Here is a 16,242-nt window from a genome sequence, read left to right on the forward strand (position 1 = left end):
ACAAAAACAAAACAAAAACATAAAAAAAAACAAAGTGATAAAGTATTTGGATGATGAAAATTGGAAATACAATTTTTTTAACAACACATAGTATGATATTTATGCAAAAACATGTACAGAAAATGAAGTAGAATACATTTTTACATGTATAGTGAGACATACCGTAGATATGAAAATTACATAACTTTAAAACAAATTAATTTTTTTAAAAGTAAATGAAGAAAGTCACATATCCCTTTAATTATCCAATAAACACTATTTTACAATTTGAACATGAGTTTATTGAAGTCATCTGAACGTAATAAATGGTTCCTGGTCTTTTATTAGCCACAGACTTCTATGGTGACAAGATTACATTGAAAAAGAGAACTTACTCTAGCAAATTATTTAATCATTTTTCTGTTTGAAATTGTGAAAAATTAATTGAAATATTTCGTTTAAACCAACAGCTAAAATAGTTTTAGCTCGGGGGTCTGAGTAACAGCTGATCAGGAAACAATGAAAGAATTAACAATATAGTTCAGGATATTTAGTTGTAACTAAGTAGGTTTTTGACATCTAGAATATTTAAAAGCTTTATTTCAATGGCAATCTGTTTTAACACCAATATTTTAATTCAAAGTATGTGTTTCTAATATGAAAAGTTTGGAATAAAATCAAATACGATATGTTAAAAACATACTTTCAAAGAATTCAATGAACAATATTTCTAGTATGATATTTGTAAATACAAAAGTACTTGAAAATACCCTTAAAAGAATTTGCGTGCAAATATGGAGCATAACACATTCCTTAACAAGTGAAAAGGACACACATTGTGGTAATCATAATATCCTTAGATTGTTCTCAAATCATTTGAAAACAAAAAAATCTATCTTGCCAGAGGTCAATTTGTTTATTTAAGTATTTCCCTTTATTTACATTATGATAATTAACATTGATACTGTCTAGATTCGATCCATTTCAAATTTATTGTTTGTGTTTATTTTTTAAGGAAATCTTTTCTGTTAACAAATCAAAAGAATATTTCTTCAATGATCTGTTTGATTAATTATTTCATATCACTATTCCGCATGAAACCTCACTATCGCATAGAAAACAAAAAATGTTGTAATAAGTTCACATAGATATAGCATAAACAATTGAATATCCTTTTTCTTTTCCAATTTCGAAACGATATTTATATATTGAGACATACATGTACATATAGCTGATGATAAGAAATCAATTAAGTTAAAGTTTAACATTTGCCGTTTTGAAAACATCTATAAATATAAAAAAAACAAACAAACACAATGCTAGAGAGGGCCATCATGATGCATAAAGTCTGATTTATATAAAGCAGAACAACATACATGTTGTATAATATGTTAAGTAACTTTCTTAGGCTTTGTATTTTACTACGAGTAACGTCGAAAAACTTAATTCTCTAGAGACTGAGTTATTATTTACCAATAAATTATAATATAAAAGGAGATCAAATGAATTGAACTTCTATAAGTTGTTGTGTATAATCCAAATTATCCCACATCTATTTTTTCTTTTATCTCTTCTATAGCAATTTTTTAAATATGAATCAGATTAACAAGAGTATTATAGTTCGTACCTGTTTTATACGTAAATAGTCATATTACATGTATATGTGATAATGGCTACATATGTCTCTAAAACATCTTATTTGATTAGTATTTGCAATGTATATGAATTTTATGTATTATACGTGTATTTGTAAATGTGAGAATTAAGACACTTAAATAAACGAATATATACTTATTTCACAAACAAAAATATAGCAGTCAAGAAATAATATCAATGATGGATATATACATGTACACCACTTTTGTGAAACAGGCAGCGAATTACTCAATGCTGTACTGTATAAAACTCCTCTATTACATTTCATGCGTGAAGATATTGAATGTTTTACTTATTGACAAGAATTCCACTGAAGGTGTTCATCCTCAAACTATCTTGATATAAAGCATAACCGGATGAGCCAGCCAAACATTTAACCCATATCTTCTCTGACGATTTCACTCTTATTACTGCAGAAAAGGAACTGCAAGGATAGAAGTCTGCATCATGATCTGACGACCTAGCAATCACGTTTCCTGATAGCACCAACGCAAGAGGCGAATATTGCCTGATGTATGTACAATAATTAACAATGAATTGGTACAATCCCCCGACAGGTGCTGTGAAGATCCCAGTGGAAGTGTCATATCCTGATCCTTCATTGGTCGTTGCTGTGTCAAATATAATGATTTTGTCTGTTCTGTCAAGCTTTAGATCCACCACATTGTGTGCAAAAAATCCTACGGAAGGCTTTTTAATGTTTTCTGTAAATTAAAAAAAATACTTGAGAAATGTATTTAGATGGATATCGTTCATTAATCTGCCACGAATGATACGATTTACATTTACTTGCTTTAAAAATGAATACAATGAGAATCAGGGACAAGATATTTTAAATAAACATCAAATCAAAATACCCACAAAACGAGTGCTCTGGCTTGACCTCCAGCTTCCGAAAAGAAACTTATACGTATATAAAGGAGAAGAAAAAATTAACACAGCTTAATTCTAATTCATATCTTGATATGATTTATACGTTTTTAATACATGTATCTATGATTATTTATTTGAATATACAATGATAATATAAATTATTGTCGCATTCATCTTTACTATTGAGCTATGGATAGGAAAATACTTGATTAATGTGCTGATATTCTTTAATCTTACCTGCAAGTTCTATTAACACCTTCCTTCCTTCCTCCATATCAGTTGTGAAATTATTCCGTAGTTCTTCAAATGTTTTTCTCAGTATTTCTGTCAAGAATAAAACAAAATCTTGGTCAACATGTCCCACATAATTCTTAACGTAGTATACCTAAAACTTTGAACCAGATTATGGACATTTTGGACCGAATTCATTTACCAAGATAATGTGCAGTTATAAACAAACATAAAAAGAAACACTGGTTTAGAAACGGAATTAAACTATTCTTCCACAAGGCAACAAATTCAAAACACAGTTCAAGTCTTAAATTGTGGTAGGCATGCTTATAATGCATGATATCGTCAATGTATCCTAGCACACGCCTAAGCATAATTTAAACCAAAATATAAAAGACGTATGCACTTGTATTTTGTTCATATGATATATGATTGAAATCAAAGTACATTTAATACGATACGTTTGAAATTCCCAATTAATTAATGTATATAATTAATTCAAACGATTCAAACATTGGCGGAACTTTCAAATCTAAATTTACGCGGGTATGATTGACAGTTGTCTAAACAAATTTTAAAAATGAACGTTTTCAAGAATAGTGAATGAAGTGATGTTGTAAAAGAAATGTAGAATTATAACTCGATTTGCAAAATTCAACGCTATAATCTGTATCAATGAATAATGTTGTAGTCATTAGCTACATACATTATGATTGTAGTTCTAGAAATGGAAACACTAATTGTAAAGAATCGATACTTTCTCCAATGATTATAGTGACATTATGCCCATCCAAGGGTATATAGTGAGTAAACAGGCGAAGATCAAAATAAATTTTCTCATTTTGCCACAAATCCTTTCAATTTAATAATAACTTTCGCATAAACAATAAATAACAAACAGATTCAAACGAAATTTCTGTAAATATCCATTAGAATTTACCTATAACGCTTAGTTTATAAAAAGAGTGGGGCAGTCTTTTTAAGTTTAAGGCAGATTTATAATTTTATTCTAAACATGTCCAATATCAACTGTTGGTCAAACACCATTTTGACAGTCAATCTTTTCAAATATAAAGTCAATTAAGCTCAACATGACTATGAACATATGCGCATAATGTCACTTTAATTTAAATTTTGAACCTTCTGATTATATGCTGAAAATTAAGAATTGTACATGTATAAATTCTACTCAAAATCTTATATAGCACAAAAATGAAATAAAATATTGAACTTAAAACAAATATATTAATCAATTTAAGGCAATTCGGTGCTGTATATTGGTTTTAGAATAGCAATGTTTACTTGAATGAACGGTATTATTCATTTACAAAGTATAAGAAGAATTGTCATTAGAATAATTTATTAGCAGATGTTGCTGTTACAAGGCTGTAATAAATTTCCCTAAAGAATTGTAGCAGAAATAGTAAATTGAAATGTATTACATTAGATAAATACATTACCTTCATTTCTTTCTTTGTCGCGGATGATTCCTTTCATCACCTCCGTGGCATTGTTCTGCACGGACTCCAGTGTTTTGAACACCTCTACACTAGTTTTCTTAATTTCCTCCAGCGTAATGGAAACAGTTTCTTGCGTTTTCTTTATATCATTCTGCATCGTTTCTACTTTTATTTCCTGCCTTATCATTTTCTCTAAAAGTTGCTCATCATAAGCAAATTTTGAGCACATTGGTTCATTGGCTATAGACACACTAAATTGGTATTTTAAGAGTAAAAGAAAAAACGCACAAGATCCAGAGATTAACATTGTGTCCTTGTTTGTCGGAGACGCTAACTGAAAATGAACTAAGGCTTCAACAATTTTCTGAAAGGAGCCCCCGCTGTTGCTGCTACTTCGCTTCGCCGTATTTTGAATTCATGTCAGAGGGCTGGTTAAAAAGTTTGTGTATTCTAAAGAGAAATGTTGATTTAAATACCGAAACTTCTCATGCCTTTATTTGAAGCAAAACTATTATTTTTCTATAACCAATTTTATTTTGACATATATTTCGTCGTGTGTATTGATATTCATATGCATCTCAATTAATTAATTGAAATGAAATATGGAAAATTTAGTTTTACAATGTTGTAGCTTTATAATTTTGGGCATTATGTGACTTATTAGACGCCGCGTGCATGCGGCGGCTAGTAGATATGCATTCGTCCATTCAGCAGTAGGGAGAATTTAAGTCTTGATTTTTTATTTCTTTTGTTTTAAAGATGCTGTAACTCAATTTCGTTATAGTTTTATATCAAAAATATAATGCTCAAATGCAGATTTATCAATTTTGTAAGTTCATAAAAGCATTATTTGTAAAGATATTACTGAATTTACATTTCATGTAAATAAAAGGAGCAATTAATTAAATAATTACAAATTGATTTTCTATAATGTCTTAGTCAACTTTTCAATAAGAGATGAATGTATATATTTGAATGATTACATATAATGTGGACAAATATTTGCAGTAAATATTTAACATATTCTTCGATGTTTGAAAATTGATTTAGAAGCATAATTAGAATTTCTCTTAAGTGTGGTAACAACCTTAATTACAACATACAGGATCTTTAACAAAATTACACTGTTTTCAGATTCTCCAATACAAATAGCTTTTGTAATGTGCAACATGTCATCGAGCTTTAAGGAACTAAAATATACGTTTAACTTAAGTGATAGTGCCTTGTTTTAATATCATATTCTTTCTATTTTGATCTTGTTTTATTTACTAATAACGTGCCAGTTAGCCATTCTATAGTCTAATGACGGGAACCAAATTGTGAGAGGAACCAGGGGTATGACTTAAATACGCAACGGAGATTACGGCCGCAACTGGCGCAACGGACATTATTTTGCAAATCAGTGACAACGCATGCTTATTCATGAAAATCATTAACATTTAAGTAGCAAAACAGATTAACTGAGTGAAACAAATTAAGTTTGTTTTAAATGTATTACAAATACATGTATTGGCGATAGGTTGCTTTGAAGGATTCAATACTGGTAAATTAGCCTTGTAATGGACATATTCTTGGCGCAATGGAGATTATTTTCTATAAAAAGAACAATGTATGGTTAAAATAACAATTATCAAACTCAAATTATATGTATTAAATGTAGTATCAACATAAAAGTTTGATGTAAAATATAAAAGGAAATAAAATTATTTTAATGTTTTTGAATATATGCTTACGAAATGGACTTATCCGGGATTCCAGCGCAACGGAGATGATTTTGTATACGGTGCACAATAAATGTTTATAAATTACAATTATCGAACTAAATTTATTCTGTATAGTGAACATAATATCATAATGGTAGTTTGTGAGCACATATTCAGAAAAAATAATTGGTGCTTCGGATATTCAACTGTAATAGAGAACAATTGTCAAGGCTGATTTTGTACATTACCTGTGACTGTTCACATTATTTGGCGACGTCTTTGATTTGCAGCATCAAACTTTAACTTGTCTAACCATATATTTCATTAATAAATATGTGAAAATGAAATGTTGCATGATACAAAGATATAATTCAACATTATAAGAGTGTCATCAGCAAGGTAAGCACGACTATTGACAAATTAAGTATTATGTAGAATGTAACAAAATGGAATGTAAGACAACAGTGGTTTTAACATGCAACCCTCTTTTTGAAAAACTAATGGAATTTTCGGATAACGTGAGTTTCTTTCATACGCTGCCAATTACGCTTTCTTGATTAATGTATAGATGAACGTGCAAAGAGAAAAGAATGCAATTGTGATATTTACATAGTTTTCTTTCATCAATCTTTGTTTGTTGTCTAGTAAAACATTCTTACTTGTTTAGCACGTGCAATAAGATTACTCATGTAAGCTCTTTCTCGTGAGAAACTTTTGTATATCAGAACACAACACATGTTATATCCGAAGAGTAAACAAAATGTTATTTACATTCCATTGTAATGATTTTTATGTCGTTGAGTTTATTACTATAATTGCATTGTTCCCTACTTGCCCCAATCACTTCTTTATAAGATAATGTATTTGGCATTTTATTTCGATTGTTTACTTTAAAACAAGCAACGTATCTAAAGATGACCCTTTTAGTTTCGAATATTTCGATTCAATTTTACATAGAATTTTAACAAAATTTGCATAATAACAAGAAATGAACACAAATTTATAAATAAAAAGAGGTGTTGCTTGGCATAGTTTTGAGTAATCTGCCCTTGAAAATGACCATAAAGATATAAAAAAATCACTTCTAGGGGCAGATTACTTAAAGAAGGATGGTAACCCCCATCTTTTTCATCAATATTTATGAATTATGATACTTTTCATCTAGAAAGTTTAAGAAAATCTCAGTGCTAGTTAAAAATTTCTTTCTTTGCTTAAATAAACAAAATCAATTAGAGACATTTTTCCTTAACATTTACGAGTCATTGATTACTTCCCTTATTGATTGAACACGGCTTTCGCCTATTCAGTGCTAAAATGTGTATCATTTAATCCCTTTTGGGTAAAATTTTATGAATTTAGCATTGTTTTCATTTCCCCTCATTTTTGTATGTTTCCCGACTTGGTGCCTGACGACGATCTCGTTTGCATGGATGCTGATGACAGCTGCGTTAAGTGAACGATGTTCTCCTCTGTTGATCTTTCCTTTCAGAATTTGAGTCCAGAATAATTGATAAAGTTAAAGAAGATCAATTTAACGCAAACTAATGTTTATATAAACATAATTGCTCGTGTAAAAGCTGAAAAGTGATAACTTTAACAATTTTTGAGAAAAATACGTTGCAAAATTATGTTAAGACGCTGTTTTACCCGTGTCATACTGTAACTATGGGGAAATAACAACATATTAGACTAAGGAACAATTAAATCTGACTAAAATGCAGGCCCCTTTTGTTGTATATGACGATCTGATCGTCATTCTTTCTTTCTATTTCGGTTTATTTATACTCGGCGCCGGAAATTCCATATGTCCGAGAATATAGCATCCTTGCCGGTCCACTAAGGTAGTCTCATCGGGGACGTCTTTGTCAAGCTGAATCTTCCTGTAGCCCATTCTTTGTTCGTTGGCGGTAGAGGAGTACGACAATACTGGCCAGGCATCAAGTTCCATACTGACGATAACAAAAACGGCTCTCATTAGCGCCAACCCTCCAGAGTTAGTCACGACAGGTCAACCAATCACCTCTGGTACTTAAGATGACTTGACATTGACCTGCCGTGTGCCTTCTCCGCGACGTGCACGCCTCTTATCGTCAGTTACTCTGTTGCGCTTTTAAACCGACGAACTAAACAAAATGATTTATTTGACCAATCATTTAAAAGATGGTATCAGAGAAATGTAAGATACTTGTTACCTGAATAAAGTAGCGATAAATGTGATAAATTGTCATAAAAGTAGCAAAAAGTCTACAATGTTGTATTTGACTTCCGTATAAAACACTAGTTTTTGTATTTTCTGATCGCTGATCAGTAAATACATAACCTACATCCACGGTCTAACACAAAATTTCCTAACAGTCCTAACCACGCAAAGTAGTTAGTAGTCACTCAAAACTGCTTAAAAACCAGCAATTTAAAAGAAAGAACAATTTTTTGTTACAAGTGTCCGGCTTATAGAATTGTCAATAAATGCACACTCACAAATTACGCGGATGAATATAATTTTAATCAATGAAAATGCTATTTTTGGCGATGTCGATTACCGAATACTACACAAATAAATCTGACTGCCGAGTAGTTGAATATATAGTTTCTACATGTTGGACTGTTTGGGCGAGAAGATTTTTGCTAAATTATTTACTTCAATTTTAAACAACAGGTTTACCCTGAACAAAATACCTCGAAATTACCCTAACCCGAAATGCAATGGAAATTCTAAATTTAAAATGACTTGATTTTATTCAGCCTTTGCTGCTTTAAAAACCCGAAATGCAATATGGCAATTCTAAATTTAGAATGACTTGATTTTATTCAGCCTCTGTTTTCTGTACGAAATCTGCAGTGGTCATAGTATTATTTTTACAATAGGTTTATCTCTAAGATTTGGTTCGCTAAATTGCTAATCATGGTCATGCAACTACATAGTTAGGTGAAGAAGCAGGCGCTTGTTTTGGTTGAGTCTATTATGTTTTGTTTAGGGGGTTGAGTTGTCATACACAAATTTACAATTTATATGCATTTATTTTTTTCCAATGATTGTTATTATCTTAAATGCTTCTGGGATTGTTGTTTTATCAATTCATTTGTAAATAAGATTTTTATATGTCTATTAACGGAATAATTTTAATGAACACGAAATTAGTTCACACCTACATGTGTATTGGTAACGTGATGGTTTAAGCCAATGAAAACACGTCAAAATTATTATACTCAGGCAGAGAAAAAGTGTGCAAAGAGTAAATCGATAATCTTTATGTAGCCAGCAAACTTTGAATTGCAAGTATTTTTTCATATCTTTTCGGCAGAATAAAGTTTTCCAGGATTCGTATCGTAAAATGGCTGCCATTTACAGTATCAAGTGATTATCACAAGCACAACCGCGACTTAGCGCGGGAATTTTAATTATAGCTAACCTCGGCGCGTATACCTTTTCCATATTTTATTGTAATAAAAATTTACAAACTGTGTTTTTTTTATCAATATATAACCAATAATGAGGTTAATATGAATAATTAATCATATCTCAAAACTTTGACTATGATTTACAATGAAATTCTACCTTAAGTGTATTAAAAAGGTTTTTAATTTCCTGTAATTTTATTTTGTGATTATGCTTCAAAGCAGTCAATTGACCGTGAATTTTCTTTTCATATTTTGATTTCCTTGAAATCATTTTTCTCACCTGAAGGCATGCAACTTTAATATGGTGATACATTAATTACATTCCATGAAAATGTTTAAAGATATAAAATATCTCAAGACATGTTTGTTCATTTTACATTACAACAAAAAGTAGTATGCAATCGTACCTATATTACATACGAATGTATGTAATATTTTTCTTGTTATAACTTCTCTGTGGTGCAGGGGTAACGCGCTCGTTAAGTGTGTGAGAGGTCTGGAATTCAAAACCCAGTCGAGTCAACATTTTTTTAAATTCTTTTTTTAGTGTCTTTGTTAAGGAAATAGCCACGATATGCAAGGATAAAGTGTGGCTATCATAAAAAATGAACATAAATGATTTTTTTGATGCAACTCTAGTAATGCAAAATTCCGTATGTATCAAACTCTGGTGCCCTGCAAGATGAATTATAGTAAATTACAAGAAAAGCATTGATGCAAAGCATCAAAGGGCGTCCAACAGGTGAAGGTGAACTAGTAGACATATGATTATAAACTGTTCAATGGTTAATTGGTTTTTACCAGAATTGTATATCAAATAAATTTAAAATTAAATTAAATGTAAATTAAAATTTACGAAAGACATCGTTCATTATTAACTTTGATTGGCATGCTAGAGATTAGAATATTACTTGTTATTTCTTTATAATGGTGGTTATTAATAGCAACGGATATACATGTATACAATCATTTATAATCCATATGTGTAATGCATGATCAACACCACACGTGTGTAATTGTCCCTTATTATGTTATCGCTATTAGCGAAGACCCCCTCTAAAGGTATATGTTCACACTTACGAACAATATGACACTGGTTACATTACCATGTTGATCATGTTGAGCATAATTGTTTATTATATAATAATTGTAATATCTATTTTAATAAAAAAATACAAATTTTATGAATATTGTTTTCTTTTCTTTTTTGTGTTTTATGTGCTATTTTAATACTGAGTTTTTACGTTTACTACTATTTTAAGAATTCAATGGTCATATTGACCGACGATTATAAGTAAAAACTTAACTGGAAAAAGTCAGTAAATTATGGTTAATCTTTCAATATATAATATTGTTTATTCTTAAACCATATACATGTACATTTGTATTTTTCTTTATCATTTTTAAATTATCAATCAATTGAATAATTCATAAAATCTAATTTGTAACTTTGAATAATTCCTCGGCATCTTTACTAAACACGAATAACAAATTAAATAAAATGTTTCAAAGAAGATAGTGTCATATTAATACCATAAAAATGTACCTTTTTTCTCAATTATTGTACATATTTATTGTTTTTATCTCACATACATGCTATTGTTGTTGTTGGGGTTTTATTTTTAATTGCATGTTTATGTATAATAATAATCAATAAGTTTGAGAGTTGATCTGTGTTTATTAATTATTGTTACCAAATTAAGTGACAAACATTCATTTTGAAAAACACTTATATAACTGTAAAATATTTGTTCTGTTCTGTATCGCGACATTTCATTTTTAATTAATAATCAAGCACCCTCATACTGATCGGAATGATCGGCTTTTATTATGTCCGACTAAAAGGCTCGAGAAGTTCACAAAATTTGATTTCATTCCATAAGAGGCGCCGCGCTTTGGCGCGGACGCCAAAAATAAACTTATACAGGAAAACACAATGTCATACAGATATACAGTACGATTTAGATTGCAAAGATCAGAAAATACCACAGAGCTTGCAGCCCTTTGATTTATAACTGTACTTATTGCCAAAAAGCAACAGATGAAAAAGATGGTTCAGGTAATTGGCCAATGAGTACCTTTTTGGATACTATAGAAAATTAAAGCATAATGGGCCTTTAAAATGTAATTTTATAATCTCGACTGGGGGGGAGGGGGCGACACCCCACTATTCCCTCTAGTTCCCCAGTGAGAATTTTACATTATGATATAGTTCCGCTGTTAATGTGAAACTACTTAAATAGTAGATGATTTTTTTAGTACTGCGTGTACTGACTAGTGCTTAATATTGATAAAAGTTATTCTCTAACTAATCAAGATCATTTCAAATCCCCTATTGATTCTACTATAATTCAGAACACATATGTTGCGTCTATTCAATTCCTTGATTTTTGTTTACCATCGGCTTTGACTGCAATATAATACTTTAAAAATCAATAAAAAAATATTTTTATTGACTGAATTTTTATCGCCCCAAAGTGCAGTCGTTTATTATCCCCCGCAGAAAAATTTCGGCGGAGGATATAGAAATAGTCTCCGTCCGTCCGCCCGACCTTCCGTCCGTCCGTCCTTCCGCCCGACATTTTTGTCCGGAGCATATCTCTAAAAGTATTTGAGTTATCAACTTGAAACTTCATAGGTGGATAGACCTCATTGAGGAGGAGTGCAGTGCACAAGAATGATAACTCTACCTTGCATGATTTTTGAGTTATTGCCCTTTGTTATTTTTCAAAATTGATTTTTGTCCAGAGCATAACTCCAAAAGCCTATGAGATATTAACATGAAACTTCATAGGTGCATAGATCTCACTCAGGAGGTGTGCAGTGCACAAGAATGATAACTCTACCTTTCATAATTTTTGAGTTATTGCCCTTTGTTATTTTTCATACCTAATTTTTCACCTGAGTGGAGCATAAAAAAAAGTGTTTGAGATATCAACATGAAATGTCATAGATGGATAGATCTTATTGAGGAGGAATGTTGTGCACAAGAATGATAACTCTTCCCTATACAATTTTTGAGTTATTGCCCTTTTTTTCATGCTATTTTGTCCAGAGCTTATCTCAAAAAGTATTTGAGGTATCAACTTGAAACTTCGAAGGTGGATGGATCTCATTGAGGAGGAGTGAAGTGCTTAAGAATGATAACTCTACCCTGCATTATTTTTGAGTTATTGCCCTTTGTTATTTTTCAAAATTAATTTTTGTCCAGAGCATAACTCAAAAAGCCTTTGAGATATCAAAATGAAACTTCATAGGTGCATAGATCTCATTCAGGAGGTGTGCAGTGCACAAGAATAATAACTCTACCTTTTATAATTTTTGAGTTATTGCCCTTTGTTCTTTTTCATACTTAATTTTTCTATTCAATTTTTTTCTCAAAAAGTATTTGAGGTATCAACTTGAAACTTCATAGGTGGATAGATTTTACTGAGGAGGGATGCAGCACACAAGAATGATAACCTACCATGCATTATTTTTCAGTAATTGCCCTTTGTTATTTTCAGCCATCAGTATTCACATAGGTTTCAAATCTGTAATCACTATAGCCATCAGTTTTCATTACCAAAAGACCTCTTAAAATGGAATTATTCCCCTCTACTACATATACATTCTTCCAATGAGCAAACACATTCGGCGGGGGATGGCCATGTTGACATGGCTCTTGTTTTTCTGATGTTGATAATTAATATATACCTGTGCAACGCAATTTTGGGTCAGAAATGGACCCAAAGTGCGTTGGACCCAAAAGTGCGGTGTTAAAAATTCGAAGGAAAAATGAATAATGACATATCAAGTTAATTTGATATACTTGCTCATAGAAATATATCGTAATGTTAAAATCACCCAGGTGATAATAATCAGGAACTACATGTAGTAAGAGTGTATGAATGCATCATACGTTCTGCAGTTATCTTCTTTAAAAAGCGTCTGTACTCGCTTAACATTTGTATCAATTCTAATTACTAAAAAGTAAAATAGTTTGTGTTTTAAACATTATTATATTTCAATTTTACCTCATTGAGCATTTTGGTTCTACTTTTTCACAAAAATATGCAACTTTATTATTAAACAACGAGCATATACCAAGAGCATGGAAAAAAAATTATTTGTGCTTCGGATATTCAACTGTAATAGAGAACGATTTTCAATGCTGATTGACTGTTCACATCATTTGGCGGCGTCTTTGCATGATGTGCAGCATCAACATCAACTTGTTACTTATTGGGATTTTCAAAATAAGTGTGAACATTTCAACTCAGGATTTTCCTTTCTCCCTGTGGAAAAATGTGTTTTTAAAACCTATTTTCTAAGCTAAGTAGTAAATGTTTACCATTGGTGATCCAGAACTGACCAACCGACTGTATGACGTGTATAGCTAGGGATTTTGCAAAGGAGCTACTGTAAGAAAATATCCTTCCATAAGATAAAGTTTGTATTTCTGTGAAGGTATGATAAAAGCCCGAGGAATATTGTGTTACTTATTTATGTTTTATATGATTTTCCAGAACCATGAGTGAAAATAGCGTGCGGGTGGACAGAATAGTGATGGCGTGGTCCGTTGACCGCAAAATAAGAAAATAATTGGTGTCAGACAGCCACCAGGACCTTGCCATGCAGTGTAAGAATTTCTCGTTAAAGATATGTCCTTTTTTATGTGTCGGTATATATTGTAGACTTAAATTTAATCAAAATATGTTTTACCAATCTAAACGAATTGATATTTTGTTATTTTATAAACTTGGTAAATTTTGGTTTTCTATACACTACTCAGCGCGCACGATTTGTAGGATTATAATATTTATATTCAATCACACATTTTAACTTTGTCGTGAGTCGTTTTCCATGAAGTTACATCTGCTACATATAATGCAACATGATTATTTCTAAAAATATCTAGTCTGTAGCTGCTTTCTCTAGAAAGAAACAAATTGCTGCCTTAGAATTGCCAAAAAAAATCTATTACCCTTGATAGACAGGTGTGTTTGCTGATTTTGCATTTGCTATAAAAGTTAACATTACCCGATTGCACGGGGAAAGCTTACATTTAACTCTGAATATTGATAATATTGAATATCTATAATCAATCAGTCTGCTGTCGCTAAAATCAACGTTTCTTATTTAGACATTTGTATAAAGATGAACACGAACTACATTCAACATTGACAAATGGTGAAATTTGTGGTCAATGACGATGTCACAGAAGTAGACGAGAAATACTAAACAACATTAATGACCGACACAGTGCATGTGATACTGGCTAATGAAGAACAGTGGCAGGATATTAAATTAATAATTAATGGTAATTAGTTTTCCGATCCAATTGTTTATTTAATGATAGCACTCGTTCTAAATGTACATTTGGGGATGGCAAAACTTAAACATTTAACGTAACCAATCATCAAATGCAGTGTGACTTTCCGTGATACCGTATGCCTCTTGTTAGAATTGTTGTAAACCATACCACATTGTTCATACTGATGAAAGTGATATAACTATCCATAGTAGTACCTAAAATAATACAGTAGCGTATGTTGCAGTTTGAAGTCAACAAATATGGTACTGTCCAGCATGAGCTGATACTATTATTCCCTCTTGTAAATGCAAAGACATGGATAAAATTATATATGTCTCTGAAAAAAGTATGTTTCCATCGTTTGAATAATTATCGCCACAAAGTCATATTTCTTGGTTCACCAAATGTGGACCCATTTGCTGAAGTATCAATTTCATTTACTAGAATACATGAATACTCATGCAAATGCTACCTGTGATCATTTCTCATTTACCTCAGTTTGACCTTGACCTAATTTTGCACTTAGAATTTATCCAAATGGGCAATGTATATCGACAAAGCTGCCACAGCGGTCATCAGGGGTTTATTAATTTTAATGCAGCTCCTTCTTTACTCTTTTATTTTTTGTCAGGAATATTCTAGGTCCACTTTGCATGTAAATGTTCCACTTTATTAACACCAGTCCGATTTGCCCTGCATAGGGGATTATAGACAGTAATATTTCTTAAATTTTTCTTTTCATTTCAGAAAATGCTAGTACATCCACTTCAACTACATGTACTCAAACAACAGTTAAGGTGAATAATGGAAGTGAATCGTTTATATGTGATAGGCATATTTGTATTTCCACTCCCATTTCGGCTAATTTATAATACTGCTGGATGTATAGAACAGGAAAAATATACACAAATGGACATATTTTATTTAATATCCCAAAAAAATAAATAATATTGTTAAATGGCTTAACTTCAGTTATTGTAATTTGTAAATCATCTTAAGAAGTTAGGTTTCAGCCATGATCAGCTTATAAATGGTGGTATTGCATTTTTAGCTCACCTGTAGTGACAGAGTAAGCTTTAGTGATTTACTTTTGTACCTTGTATGTCTACAACTTTGTTTATACTCTTGGGGTCACATTTATGACCATATCTTAGAATAACTTAATCTTCAAGTTCGATCTGGGTTATGTGCGGTTAAATATTCAGTCACAATGTCAAATTAAGGAAAAGCTTGACTACACTTTAGAAGTCACTTTTTTGAGTGTATTTCCATGAAACTTTGTCAGAATATTTATACTGGGTCATATGCAGTAAAATTAGGTCACTAGGTTTAATCATAAGAAAAGCTTCCTAAAACTTTAGAGGCCACATTTATGATATGTATCTTCATGGAACTTGGTCAGAATGTTTACCTTGATGATCTCGAATCAAGTTTGAATCTTGGTCATGTAAAGTAAATCAAAGCACAGAAGGCGCTGAATTTATTTGGGTCTCAGAATGTCTGAGAGATTATTAACCAATTTGTTTTTGTGTAGTGTCGGCAATGCTGTTTCCAGTGTCATAACTGTAGTAAATTGGCTATAAGGCTAATTGCAACACTGATATTCAATTCAATATTTATTTGGCTTAAACAATTTTAAAAAAAT

The 16,242-nt window shown here is 31.2% G+C and overlaps 1 protein-coding gene across 1 annotated transcript; it reads right to left on the reverse strand.

Moving 5' to 3' along the window:
- Positions 1-24: 24 nt before the first annotated feature.
- Positions 25-4,557, reverse strand: LOC132749912 (uncharacterized). The gene is made up of 3 exons (XM_060739838.1): positions 4,200-4,557; positions 2,746-2,832; positions 25-2,339 (listed from the first exon to the last, which is right to left on the reverse strand). The coding sequence occupies exons 1-3, from the start codon at positions 4,504-4,506 to the stop codon at positions 1,924-1,926; spliced, it is 810 nt and encodes a 269-aa protein (XP_060595821.1). The 5' UTR covers positions 4,507-4,557; the 3' UTR covers positions 25-1,923.
- Positions 4,558-16,242: the final 11,685 nt, after the last annotated feature.

The sequence above is a fragment of the Ruditapes philippinarum genome, unplaced genomic scaffold (genome assembly GCF_026571515.1).
Source record: "Ruditapes philippinarum isolate M1 unplaced genomic scaffold, ASM2657151v2 ctg709_1_1_1_1, whole genome shotgun sequence".
NCBI lineage: Eukaryota > Metazoa > Mollusca > Bivalvia > Venerida > Veneridae > Ruditapes > Ruditapes philippinarum.